Genomic DNA, 15,414 nt, shown 5'->3' on the forward strand with positions numbered 1-15,414 from the left:
GTAATTTGGCCTTATCTCATGACTGTCCTTGCCATTTATCCTCTCCAATGATATTTTTTTTAGTATTGATTTCTCCTGTAACTAATAGTTGTTGCAGTTTTCTTATCTATTAATCATCTAATCAAGAACTCCTAATTTTACTTTGCAAAAGAGATGTCGTGAGATATATAATGGTTGCCCCTTCTTTAGTAATTGTCGGGTTCGCCTTCCTAACTGAAATAGTCTCGATTTGATGGTATTTTACTAAGTTCAATACAAGCATAATTCATTCTTTACAGGAAAAAAAGTATAAATACATGTTATAAATATCAAAATTCTACCATTTCGGATGTTTAATGCTCCAGATGCTTTTCGGCAGCGCAATAATGCTCTTATGTAGTATTTGTGATCTACGAATTTCGAACCAAGTTTATAATCTTGATACGCACATCGGTTTAAAATACTTATTTGGTTTCTATTGAGTTTGTGTTCCACTAATTTGGAATGTTCAAATCACTAAGTTTTAATTACTGATGACGGGAAAATACATTCAATATATATATATATATTAGTGGAATGCGTGTAATCTCATACAGTATGGAGATATATTGATTTGGTCAACCTAAACATCTTTTTTATGGAATCTCTTTTAAGTGATTGGTAGGTAGTATATATTAAACATGTGAATATAAGGAAGTAAAATCCTTTACGGTATATGCTTTTATCTCATTGCTAATTGGTAGTTTGTGCCATGGCATTCTAATATGGAAAGTATAGCACATACAAAATCAACATATCAAGCTAGAAGCTAGCAGAGCAAGTACATGTGTACTTACCTCAAACTTCGGCGGCCAAGGTGTTGACAATGCTACACTTACATTTATAACCATATAAACCTATTGAGTCCATTGTAATATAATTATTACAGTTATTCTAGCATTAACTATATAAGTAGTGTAAAACCATATTTAACCTTATTTAGATGTATAAAAAAATATCATAATTATAGAAGTGCTGTAATTAACAAATACTAGGTTTAGACCCGTGCGTTGCGCAGAGTGGGGGGATAGAATGCATTTGAAAGGGAAATTAATTGACAAAGATAAATCAATACAATGGTCCGAGCATACGAAGAGGCAAATAACCATGAAACGAGAGTTTGCAAATAGTGGTAGGAATACAATGTACCTGAAAGGAAAATTTAATTGGCGGAGATAGATCGATACAATGTTCCAAGCATGCGAAGAAGTAGATAATCATGAGTTGAGGGTTTGCAAACGGAGACGTTTCAAAAGCGCTTTTTGGCATATATATATATATATATATATATATATAAGTATGTATAATAGAAGTGGATACAACATCATTCGTTAGACCTATATAACTTGAATTCCCTGAAGAGAAATAAATTTATGGTGCCATAACATTCGCCCGAGATCTCTTCTTGAATTTGCAGTTGTTGTGCCCACCTTAAGCGGTTACAGTTAATGGTCACCTGTAGTAAAAGAAAATTTTTGAAGGAGTCTCGACTTTCCTCTGATTCTTAAGTCAATACTCGTGTTAAGGGAAAGAGATTTGAAATATAACATGTACCATACATATGGTGATGCATGCAATAAGGGAGTTATAGAAAGACATTCTTCCTTATAATTCTCAATGCTTTAGTCATAATCAAGTGAAAATCTTTTAGGTGCGTGTATCTCAGCAAAATGAAGTTAAGTGCCACAGTTGGACCAATGCAGTATATCAAGCTCACGGAACGGTTGTAAGCACCTCATTCCGGCCTTGGCTAGGATCATTGTTCAGGGAGCATATCAAATCAGAGAACTGACAAAGCACTTGAGGTTCGCCCGCAAGAAGACGGATCATCCGGAATAAACAGATAAGTCATCAGTGCTGATTATTTAATTTTGACTATTTATGCCTATTTTCTAATTTTGTACGAGTTAATTGGCAATATTTCTTTTTCCGAGGACATGTGTGTAAAACGGATTTCGAAAACGTGACGCTCACTATCCGAAAAACCTTGTTTTAAACCCAATTACTAGTATTTTTCACGAAAAAGGCACGATAAATTTTCTTTGATTAAAAACCCTTTAATTCATATATTTTATCCAGTACGACAAGGGTTCAAGACGAAGAAAACGATATTCTCAAGTAGCGAAAATATTTGTGTCGGGGTAGTTTTTACTTAGAAAATATTTTCTAAACCCGAGGATATTTTTTGATAATTTGTCTCCGCTTAAATGTGCTTTAAAATCCCAAAAAGGGTGAAAATGAAAAAGTTTTTGAAATTTTGAGGGCATATAGGTTATTTTTGCCCGACCAAACCAGTTTAGTTCTATTGATTCAAGTCAGCTCCCAACAAGATGGAAATTTAGGGCGTTGTTTGCTCCTGCGCCTTTGTAGCGCGAGTACTAACCGTGCTACGCAGTTAGTAACTGTGCCTACGGGCAAGCTTTCCCAACATACAGATTCAGACAGCTGGACCCGTCCGGAGCTCTCAAATTTTCAAATTAAAATTGCGCTTTGGTTCCTGAACTTTCGAATTTCATAAAACGACAACCAACTCCCATTTTCCTATAAATAGAGAGTTATTTGCAGATTTAAGCACTTTTGGCTAACTTGATGTGCTGAGGTTCTGCCAACTTACTAATCTATCCCTTAATTAAGCCTAGGTTCTCATAATAAATAGGATAATTAAGAGCTTAAACCCTGATTTCACCGAATTCGAGCTCGAAGATCCGAAAACTTCTCGAAACCAAGGTAATGCGAGGCTCCAAACCTCTGTCCAGAGCTGAAATCAAGCTATTTAGCTTGTATTTCAGTGGATGTTTGTTTAATTAGATTGATTATGTGTAGATTAGTCTAATAGGTTGGTAATTTGCATGATTTAAAGCCTAATTAGGATTAATCGGATATATCATGCTTAATTAGGACCACACTCAACTAATTAACTTTGTTTTGTCTTCGGGAAAAGATTAATAGCATGTCAATTGGACTTGAGTTGGTGTTAATTGAGTGGATTTGTGTGTAATTAGGCGTAATTAGCTGTAATTAGCTTGTGTATATGTTAATTAGGTTCTAATCAGGGAAAATCGTGTTTAATTACTTATAATAGCATTATGATCGTGTGGTGATTTGGTCTGATTTGGGGTCAATTGGGTGTAATTAGGCTTAAATAGTGTGTAATTTGTTTAATCACGAACTTGGCTATGAGTAATTAGGCTCCAATTAGCTTAATAGGTGAAATTAAGATGAAATTGGACTTTGTAACGCTCTGTAATTTTCTTTAAATTAGTCTTAGAGGAGTAATTTGATGATTTGTTGCTTGATTAGGCCTAATTAGGTGTGTTTGACTTCCTATTACTTGTGATCTTGCTTAATTGGGTTTTGTCGTGCGGTGCGTGGCTTTTAGGCCTCTGCAATCAACTTCGGAGTGTTCTATTAGTACACGTGGCTTGGGACCCAATTCAGAGTTGGAGTCGCCATTAAACCATTTAATTTGACCCGTGAGCCATCTAAATGTCACCTAGGGGATCAGAATACTAACCACTTAAGGATTTAAGTTAGATTATATCTTTCTAATCAGAGAAATGAGTTCAGGAGCTTTGTTACGAGATTAGAGGCCCGCAAGCCAATAACTCGTCATTTCAGTGTCCTCCTAATCTCCTAATAGTTCTAACACTTAGTATTCGTTGAAGTCGAGTTATTTAATCGTAGGGTCGGGTTTACATTCGCAATGTACAAGGAAATTAAATAATGAATTTTAGACTTTGTAGGATATACGTGCTTATACAATTATATAGTTCGACTTAAAATGGGCCACACATTCAAGCCAAGAATGAATAAAAAGGATCATACCTTTAGACAGATCTTACATGGGTCATACATTCAAGCCAACATTCATACAATGGGTCGAGTGGACTTAGAAATGAGCCTAAGGCCCAAAAGAAGAAAATGGACCTAGGGTCCTTAACCTAGAAAAATTCTAAATTAATTTCCTATGTATGCTTATTTTATTCATGGTTTTTCGATTTTATTCACAATGCCATGTTTACATGAATTAGCCGATTAATCCTCAAAATTCTAAAAGAGTGCTCTTAATCCCTCAAGGTCAATTTGACCTTCAATTTAAGTCTTAAGACTCAATCATTGGGTTGATTACCTTTAATTCCCTTGGCACATATCAGTATGCATGATTATTCATTTTCACATAAGAAATCGAATTATTAACCCAATTAAGTCGAGTGGATGACTTTAATCCGGTTTAGGGAACCCCAAGTCCTAATGACCCGCCCTTAAGGTCACGACGACCTTCTTAGGTTCTAAGACTCCGAATTAAATCATTAATTAACCCAACCCGTGAATTAGGCCAAATACATGATTGTTACAAGTTAACATGTTAATTTCACGGTTTGACCGATTTTGACCCAATTAGACACATACATGGTCCGCCGACACTTACAAAGGTGATTATCTACGTTAATCAACGCTAGATACACTCAATTAGAATCGATTGAACTTCGATTCCTAAGGCCGAAACACTAATCAAGTCAATTTCACATAAATTGATCTAATTACTCATAATTAGACTCTAATTAAGCGAAATCGGACTCAAATGGACACTAATCGACTCGGCCCTACACATCATTCATACATTCATGATCTCTGTACATCAATTGAAACACAAATTGAAAGAATTGGCCACATGTAGGCCTTATTACACACTAGGAATCAATAATCAACCTAATTAGCACCTAATTTGGTCCAATCGTCCCCTAATTCTATCAATTAAGACTCAATCAATTCAGTAAAAATTTGCCAGCGTGTTTAAAAGGTCAATTTTGGGCTAATTAAAGTTAATTAGATCTACTTAAGCGAACAAACGGGACACAAACACTCCACTCAATTATTACGTAACATACATGAAAGGTGATAATAAAACATGGTCTTTTTAGCATGACTTCGAGTTACGGTAATACATATTACTACTTTCAGTTCAAGTACTTAACACGTTAGTTCAAGTGTCTAGTACTTTTAATATCTATGATTAGTATAAGTATTTATTACTTTTACTTTCAGTTGAAGTGCTTAGTATTTTAATTCAAATGTCTAGTATCTGATATAATTCATCACAAATGGTAAAAGTATTAAACACTTGAATTAAAATATTAAATATTTGAACTAATATACTAAGTATGTCACCCTGACTCAAAATCATATTAGAATTTCCCAAACACTATATATATTATTTGAAGGGTAAATTGCACTGGTAGTCCAAAAAGTTTTACAAATATTTTAATATGGTACAAAAACGTTTTTTTGCTACTTGATGATACAAAATGTTTCAAAGTTGTTTCAGTATAGTACAAACCGTCATCTCGCCATTGACGCTGTCAAGCCGTCCTTTACAAGATCTGTAAATTTTGTACCATCATATAACTTACGTAAAACATTTTGTACTTTTAAGTTACAACTTCAAAACATTTTGCATCATCATGGAACGTCCCACAATAATCGGTTTTGCACCATCAGAGTCGGCTTGACGGCGTTAATGGCGATATGACAGTTTGTACAATACTGAAACAACTTTGAAACATTTTGTACCATCAAGTAGCAAAAAAAACTTTTATACCATATTAAAACATCTATAAAACTTTTTGAACCATCAGTGCAATTTACTCTTATTTGAATGCAATAGAGAAAAAAAAATGCCATGTGATGCAAGAAAGAGCATATCAGGACATTGAAAATGAAAAAAAATGGATAAATGAAAAATTAAAAGCAACTCCTCATTTTTTTTAATGCCGCTTATTTTCCTCTTGAACTTGTATCCGTTTTCAGTAATCTTTTTTTTTCCAAACCTGTCTCCGTTATGAGATGTACTCATTCATGATCTTTCGATCTTTATTGCTCATGATCTTTCGCGGGTAATCAGGATGTTCTAAATTCGATATTTTTTATAAAACTATCGATACTCATTTATTTCTTATTAGAATTTTTATTTTATTATATTAATTCTATAAAATTCCCTTATAATCGATAAAAAAAATGGTCAATGTGAAAAGTGGCAGTCCGATCACAACCGCGTGGACCAATATATATCTCAGTCCTGACTGGCCGGCCCAACTAAAAGTCAAAGTCGTCCCAATAACAGCAGAGGGACTTCCCTCCTATAGATACAAAGGGTGCGAAATCAAATACATTCATAGAGAGGGAGAGATCAGACAAATCTGAGATTAGACGACTTCGATCAGAGCGAGAGAGAGCATGGAGACGGAGGGGAAAACTATGCGCATGGAAACGGTGCCGGAAAACCTAGAATGGTCTCTCTCGACGGCGAGCGTGCAAGAGCTGATGAAGGATCAGCGGCTCGATGGAGTGCTACCTCGGTACTCAAGGGATGTCGACGCTATTGGAGACATATGTGAAGTTGATGTACCTCATATCGACATGGCCAAGCTGATGAAAGAAGAGTACAACAACTCCCAGAAGACAGAGCTTCTTAAACTCCGTTCTGCTTGTAAGGACTGGGGCACGTTTCAGGTAATTTATATGATAATATAATATTTATTTTGTATTTATCTATGATATATATATATATACACATATATACATTACATATGTATGCATACATGCATGTACGCAAATAGGGTATGTGGCTATTCACCCGATAACTAGTGCCGCAAGAATGGGCGCTCTGTGTATGTATATGTGTGTGTGTGTGTATATATTAGTGCATGTATAAGGAAGTAAATGAAGTATGATTTGTTTGTCATTTATTCTAGAAATTATTTAATTTGTAACCAAAAAAAGAAATTATTTAAATTGTAACAAAAAAACGAAGAAATTATTCAATTTGTAACCAAAAAAGAAATTATTTAATTTATCACCGAAAAGGGCAGAAATTATTTAATTTATCAAAAAGATTTACTCACTCGTTGCAGGAGTGTGTAAGGAACCTGATGAAGTGTAATTTAATAGATACTTAATAAGGAAATTGTTTAATTTGTCAAGACAATTTTTCATTTTTTAAAAAACTTAAAATTTTCATTTGCAATTTTCAGTGCTATAGTCATCAAACAAAGCATTTTATTTTTCAAAAAATCTTTTAATATGCATTTTTAACTTCAGTAAAACAATAAGTGAGATTATTAAGTAAAGACTCACATAATAATATCGAGAGAAATTAGAGAGTTAAGATATATAGAAATAGAGTTCCTATAATTTTGTTTTTTTCACTTTTTATTCTATAACTATATCTATATCAATGTCTATATCTATACTATTATTATATTATTATACATTCATTATATAAAGTCAGAAGTGAGTACTTTTCTTGTCACTTTCTGTTTAATTTATATAAAAGAAAAATAAGGATAAAATTGACTAATTAAATTTTCTCTCCTCTCACTCCCCTATAAACGCTCCAAAAACTTCTCCTTGAGACTATTATTTCGGCTGAAGGAGAAAAAATCTACCTACATATAAAGTTGCAAAACCCCTAATGTTCATTTATTTATTATTTTTATTAATTTATTTTAATTAAAATTATCACTTACCCCAAATAAAATATAGTGACTTCTTTTTATTCACCGAAAGATTAATTATATTTTGAAGTGAAAACTACCTATAATTCTTAAATATATTATACATTTCCTTGTTGTGATTTTAATAGTAAAAATTAATAAATATTCTAGAAATATGTATGATCCCATGCGTAGCACGGCTACAAACCCTAGTATATTATAAAAGGAGAAAGAAGTTATTATAAATTTCTTTTCTCCAAGAGTGCACTTTAAATAAAATAATAAATTATGAGTTAGTTGAGAACAAATCTATAAATTTACATATTTTTAACTACCTTCTCTACTTCTTCTACTATCTCTCCCCCTCTTTCTGCGCCCACGATATCTACTCTGATTTTTTTCCTCTTCATCTATATATAATATATAATAGCAAAATATAAATATAAATTTAACGAAATTACTCCATGTGTCATCCAAAAATTGACAAGGTGATGCCATGTGTCAAACCTTCAGCTCTCTATTTACCCGAATTTCACTGATCTTCTCTACTTTCTTTAATGCATTAATAATTAATGCACAAGTAAATAAATTGATTTATAGGGATAATTTATTTATATCAATTCAATTTACTAAATTATTTCCATTCTCTAATTCTCAATTTAACAAGCAAAATTATGTTTACTAGAATATTTAGGAACTTTTAAATTCCTATGCCAATATTAGATATACTTAAAAATTTTAAAAAAATAATACAAGTGAATCGATCTAAGAGTTCATACAATTTAATAATAAAAATATCTTTTAAAATTAGATTAATTAAAACTATTTTATTTTCCAATTTCTATTATGCAAATGATTTATTATATTCTTGAAACTGTAATAGAGTTTTTCAATTTAAAAAGGATATGGAAATATTTTTCTAAAATTTTTCACGCAAGTAATTACTTACATAATTGAAATTATAAGGGGGTTTGGAATATTCAATAAATATTATAAGTTCTATGTTAATAATAAATATACTTAGAAATTAAAAATGATGCTAAAAGAATTTATTAATTTAAACGTTCATAATATGAATGGAATAAATTTAGTCTCTCTTTTCATTAAATTTATTTAAAGTTGAAACATTTAAGTTCTATGAGTAATATATTATTGTATAAAGGATATAAATTTACATTTAAGTTGAAACATTCTCAGGCTTAATTAATTACTTTAATTTTGATTAAAATAATTTTATTCATATGATTTTACTAATCTTATTTATAAAATAGTTAAATTAATGCTTTTTAAGTGAATAATATAGCTTTTTTATGTAAATAATGTATTTAATAGACGAAATCTAATACGGTCAATTTAACATTCTTTATTCATTGCTATTTTGACGATTATCAAAGAATTAATTTTACAATTATAAACTAATCAATAATTTTAAAGACTATGCATAATAAATTATACAAAGTTATGCCACGATAACATTTCTTCATAACGCTCGGGTAAAATGGCTAGTTACAATTATTTAATAACTTTAAACTAAAATCTTTGTTTAATTTTTATAAGTAAATTTTCTTATATTTTTGAAAAAACATAGAATTATTAAATTGACATCATAATTGCATAATAAGTTTATGATTTATAAAACATATCGTTCAAAAGAGTTAAATAAAACCTCATTGCAATTACAATTTATAAATTAAATTTAAGTGAATATCGCATGTAGCGTGGTTGATCCTCTAGTAATAATATTATATAATTGACGGTAATTAATTAACTAATTAGCTGGTGGTCTCCGTAATTGTAACTGGAAATTTTTTAGTCACGTGGCTAGACCTCCAGCCTTATTTTGTATTTTCTGAGCATGTCATACTTGTATCAGACTCTAATTTATTTGTGTCGTACTCCAATTTATAAACTTTTCAAACGGTCGATATGTGCATATTGTTGGTTGTTTTGCGTACAAAACGACATGATGCAGTCGACTGTCTGAATAGTTTATTTTTCGAAATACGATATAAATGAACTGAAGTACGACAAGTATACGATACGCTCAATAAAGAAAAAATAAGATTGGACCTTTAGCCACGTGACTAAAAAATTTTCGATTTTGTAATTGGTCAATTGTAACTAGTCAATTGTTTTACTATTTTCTAGCAAACGGAGAGAAGGAAAAGACACCAGCCAATATATTTTTCCGAGAAGGAGAAAAAGTAGACGAGGAAAAGTCAAGGTGGCAAAAAGTCAGTTCGCACGAGCTTTTATATACAAGTATTCACCAAAAAAAAAGAAACATACAAGTTATTAAAATAGTATATAACTAAATCACGACATATCTAACAAAATTAATCTTTCATATTAAACAATTGTAATCACTTCAAAATTTCTTAAATATAAATCACGTCATAATTAATAAGGTTAATTTTCTAAATTTGATAGTACTGCTCATCTCAAAATCTCATATAATGACATAAGTATTTAAAACAATCATCTACTAAGGAATAGATAGAACGGGAAAATTAAGAAGCAGTCTCTTAGTTTGGTGCCATTTTAATTGTGTAAATTGACTCTATCTTTTCATCTTCCAAATATTTGTTATTATTAAACTTTCTCCTTAGTCAATTTGAGTGCCATTTCATTCTGGATGTTAACTCGTATCTCTTCTTGAATATTTCGAACAAATCTTGGTTGGGAAGCAAACTCTCGCAGGCACTGAGGTGGCTCGTTCCAGCTACCTCGACCACAGATCTTGGTTATCTAGATCGAGTCGAGGGGTAGTCAAGTTGGTACCAAAACACGACACTTGAACTAATAAAAGTATCAATCATGAATGGGTTGCTCTTGAATGGTGGTCAACTAATATAAGTGTGAGTCAGATCGGCCGAGGAATAAAATTCTTTCCTGTATCAATCGTTGATTTTCTTCATTCACAAAATTCGAATAATTGAAGCCTTATTAAAAAAAAATTGGCGACAATCCACCTAAACCAATTCGCATTTGTTTCTTGCTCAACTTTCTGGAGGATACTCGCTCTTGTATCTTGCTAACAACTCATAAACAGAAAAAGATCATTTTCCTCTCCTTTTTATCTTCCTTTCAAAAACTTTTAAATGATCCTACCTCACAATGACATGGTGAGAAAAAACCAATAAAATTATTTTAATTAAAAAAATTTATCATAATTAATCGAATGATTAGCACTTATTATTTAATTTATTATAACTTAATTGATACTTCTTTACGTCATGTAGTGAGGTAGGATCACCGAAAAAAATCTCTCGTCTCCATCCACTCCGTTTCCGCTTTACGGTCTTTCCTCCATAGCTTAAATGCTCCCAATATATATATATATATAGTAAAATTGCTTTGAGAGGTAATAAATGCAACCTAATTAATACAACAAAAGTAAAGCACTTAATAATTAATCAAAGTATAAAAATAAAGCACATATAGTTCATAAATGTAGAAAAATTAGTAATACATAATAAAATAAATGTCTTGGGGTGAATTATGTATTAAAAAAAGAGCGCGAAATATATCAACATATTTTGTTACTTTTGAGATTTCAAGGTTGTGATAATATGATTTCATAATTTTAATATATATAAATACTATAAAATAAGATAAATAATATTCTGTAAATAAAATAACCAACAAAAGCACTTGATATGTAGTTAAAAAAAACATTAATAATCATAGAGCCTTGCTCGTAGATGAGTATGTGTAAACAAAGGAAAACCAAAAGTAAATCGAATAATTGGTAAATATATCAGGACATTATATTGATTCCACAGAGTTCAAGATAGTGAAAACAAATGCATAATTTCATTTGTATAACATAAAATTATATAATAATAAAAAAGAGGTCATTTAAAATACATATTAGAATTTATGTTCTTGTACTTCATTTAAAATAATGCAACAAATAAAACTTGAAAAAGATCTTTGATGAGAAAAAAATAATAAGTCTAATTCAATTTTTAGGCGAAAAGGAAAATATATAGATGAAAGTATTTGTTTTAAAGTTTTTTTCTTAATAGAATTTTTTGAAGAAAAATAAAATTACCTAAAGTATGAAAAATAGAAAGATTAAATCTTATGGAAATAAATCAAAATATTGAATTATATTATATGTAATATATAAGTATACGAGAATAAATCCATGCATCACACGGGTATTAAACTAGTTATAATAGTTTAAGGCAGTGGAAGAGATTTTATTATATTGAGCAAGTCATGAACATTAAATTCCTAAATTATCTTCTCAGAAAATGGAAAAAAAAAATTCACGTACCTATTCATCTGGGTTTATGGCCGTTACTCGAGGCTCTCAAAATTTTACGTCCCATAATAATATTGTAGTTATAATGTATTTTGTTTTTCTCTTTTGTCCATAATAAAATATAAGGCCCCACATTATCTTTCCTAATTTAGTGCTTAATAAATCCCTATCTCCCTTATCTTTCCTAACCTAGTCCTTTATAATATCAATTGAAAAAGGATTACTTAAAGAATTTTGGTCATAAAAGTTTAGAATTAACTTTGCATGTCAAAACCCAATAATAAAATAAAAAATAAAATAAAAATAAAGGGAAAAGTACAAAAACCCATTGTAATTTGAGTTTGGGATAAATTGGACCATGTGGTTCTTCGAGGGACAACTAATACCTTGTGATTTATTTTGTGAGACATAGCGAACCTCACCGTTAGTTTTTCATCACTTTTGGTCCACAAACTTTTCTTTTTGCCATTATCATCCTCAAACTTTCAATTTTTTGCAATTTGATCCTAAAATTTGAAGAAAAAAAAAAGGGAGGGCTTGGGGGTTCCAGTCGTCAACCCCGACCCTACCACTGAGGTGGCCGATACCACAGAGGACGTTGGAAATCTCGAGGATAAGGTCAGGGTCGTCGATTGGCTGCCCTAGCCCTCGAAGCGATTGGGATCTCAAACTCAAGATCCCACTCGATTCGGGGGCTGAGGCCTCCAGTCAGCAACCCTAGCCCCACCTCCATGGTCTTCGGCATCCTCTGAATGCAAGCGACCTTATTGGTGGGGTCAGAGTCGCCAACCGGCGACCCCAGCCCCTTCCTTCCTCCCCCTCCGGCAGCTTTTTTTTTTTCCTTTCTAATTTTAAGATCAAATTTTAAAAAAAAAGTTGAAAGTTTGAGAGTAATGATGGCAAAAAGAAAAGTTTGAGGACCAAAAGTGACGAAAAAACTATCGGTGAGGTCTCTTATGTCTTATGAAGTAAACTATAGGGTGTTAGTTGTCTCTCGAAAAATCACAGGGTTCAATTCGTTCCAAGCTCAAACCACAACCATAAGGACGGTTTTTATACTTTTTCCAAAAGTAAATTATATTAATCTTATGGGGTTATGCTAGCGAGCAAGCTCCCTCTATTTGTGTGGGTGTCAGTACACCCACTGGCGAGGTCACTGGCCATATCCCCGACAGGAGTGGTGGTTTAGGAGGAGACACCCCACCCCTATATTGATAGGTACCCCAAAATTGAGATCCCCCTCAGTTTGAGATTTCCCTCAATCTGGGATGGTAGGCCGTAGGTCTGCCTGTTGACCACCACAGACATCGCATAGCATTGGCGACCTCATAGTTGGGGCTGGTGGTCAACAAGAAGGCCCCACCTCAGATCGAAAATGGGATCTCAGAACTAAAGTCCTCGTTGATCCAAGGTTGTATGGTCTCTCTGTTGGCCATGAATCCCATAGGGGAGGTGGTCGATAACCTCATAGGTCATCGGTGGCGTGTGGTGCTATTTTTACTAATATAATCTTATTGGTGTAAACCTATTTCCTTGAAGATAGATATAAAATCTTTACATTTATGAAGTACCAACTTCATAATAGACATTGCTCGCATCTTATTAGATGAAGTAGTTAATTAATTGACTGACTCTTAACCCAAAAATAAAAAGACTGACTTAGTTACATAGATGACATCATCATAATTGTTATTCCAAGCTCAAGCTGAATGTGGCTTTTTTTTTTTTTGGGTTCTGAAATGACTATTCAAACTCTGAGTGCTCGTCCTCATCTAATAATGTGCAATCTTTTCCATACTTGCCTAGCTATACGTGTCCTTGAACACTTGTCCTAAACAATTAAACATGAGCCTCGTTTAGGCTAAACTACCATGGGCTCTTCTACACTTGGGCTAGGGAGACGTGTGCGTACTCTGGACTTGATATTGTGTGAGTTCAATTACAGGTGCATAAAATCCACTTTGATACTATTTTGAAAGTTCAACTGAGCCTATACAATATGTTACCTCATCTCAAAACCAAAAATCCAAGTTGTCAAGTGGTAATATTCAAATCACATTTAATTACATGGATTTACAAAAATTGATCGGCGAGGGAAATTTTTTTTGGATAACTTAAAAAAAAAAAACATGTCAATCAGAGAGGGATTTTGTTCATATTTTACTCTCAACAATAATGATTGTTACATGTTTCAGCTTGTAAACCATGGAGTATCAATTGGAGCGTTAAAAGGGATCAGGGAGAGCGTGAAAGAATTCTTCGAGCTGCCACTGCGAGAGAAAATGCGGTGGGCACAGAGGCCTGGAAGCTTGGAAGGGTACGGACACGCATTCGTTACATCGGAAGAACAAAAGTTGGATTGGAATGACATACTCTTCCTCAAGACCCTTCCGCCCGACTGCAGAAGTTATGATCTCTGGCCCGACAACCCTTCCCACTTCCAGCGAGCGCTTGAGACGTACACCGAGGAGATGAGGGAGCTCGCAGTGAGCATAGTGAAGTACATGGTGAAGGGTATGATGATGACCGCTGATGGATTAGAAGCAGCAGATGATGGTGCTGAAGAAGACCATAATAAGTTGTTCTGTGAGAGTCTGAGGAGAGGGAACTACGACGTGAGGATAAATTGCTACCCGCCTTGTCCACAGCCCGAACGTGTGATGGGAATCACACCCCATGTCGACATCAGTGCCGTGACCCTCTTGGTTGAGTGTGGGAACACGCCTGGGCTTCATGTCCTCAAGGATGGCCGGTGGGTCATTGTTCCCCCAGTCGATGGCGCCATCCTTGTCAATCTCGGAGCGATCATGCAGGTGCAAACTTTACTTTGGTTACACTTTTCCATAATTACCGCAAATTAGTGTTTCACTAAACTCAATTATGCATGTATGCACGCAGATATTCAGTAACGGAATATACAAAGCACCGGATCACAGGGCGATGGTGAATAAATATAAGGAGAGACTGTCTATCGTTACATTTTGCTACCCTGACCCATCCCTCGACATCGGGCCTTCCAAGCAGCTCACTGGAGAATCAGCAAGAACGCCACCTATATACAAGACCGTCACAAACTCCGACTACTTCCACCATTTTTTCAACCTCAAGCAGGCTCATGATCCATTCCTTGATTCCCTCAAGATTTGAATGCGAATTCTTTCGAATTACTCAAAAGATATTACAGTAGGTAAAGAATATGTCCGATCATTTAGTATGTTGGATATATGAAAATAAGATCATATTGATCAATAAGATTAGTTTATATCTTTGGACTTCATAGATCTGATGTAAACACTGTTATGGATGTTTAATATTTATTTGGGTAAAATGCACTAACCTAATTTACCCCATTTGATTTAGTTGACCAATTATTATTTTTTGAAAGAGTACTAATTAGGGTCATAACTCTTAGTCTTTTCCTTTGTAGTCCATAGATTTATTTTGTTACTGAATAAAGTTCATATTACATAAAATATTCATAAAAAGTCTTCATTATTTATTATTTATTATCTAAGGTCTAAAAATTAAAAATAAATAATAAGAATAGCTGAAAGCTTCGATAAAGGACAAGTAAAGAGAGGGAGGGTGGTGGCATGTCGCAGGACACTAGGGAATGAAAGTAGAAAGCCG

At 33.1% G+C, this 15,414-nt stretch overlaps 1 protein-coding gene across 1 annotated transcript; it reads left to right on the forward strand.

Annotated features, from left to right (window-relative positions):
- Positions 1–6,177: 6,177 nt before the first annotated feature.
- Positions 6,178–15,152, forward strand: LOC116197460 (protein SRG1-like). The gene is made up of 3 exons (XM_031527612.1): positions 6,178–6,528; positions 13,980–14,597; positions 14,683–15,152. The coding sequence occupies exons 1-3, from the start codon at positions 6,253–6,255 to the stop codon at positions 14,929–14,931; spliced, it is 1,143 nt and encodes a 380-aa protein (XP_031383472.1). The 5' UTR covers positions 6,178–6,252; the 3' UTR covers positions 14,932–15,152.
- Positions 15,153–15,414: the final 262 nt, after the last annotated feature.

The sequence above is a fragment of the Punica granatum genome, chromosome 2, assembly GCF_007655135.1.
Source record: "Punica granatum isolate Tunisia-2019 chromosome 2, ASM765513v2, whole genome shotgun sequence".
Lineage (NCBI taxonomy): Eukaryota > Viridiplantae > Streptophyta > Magnoliopsida > Myrtales > Lythraceae > Punica > Punica granatum.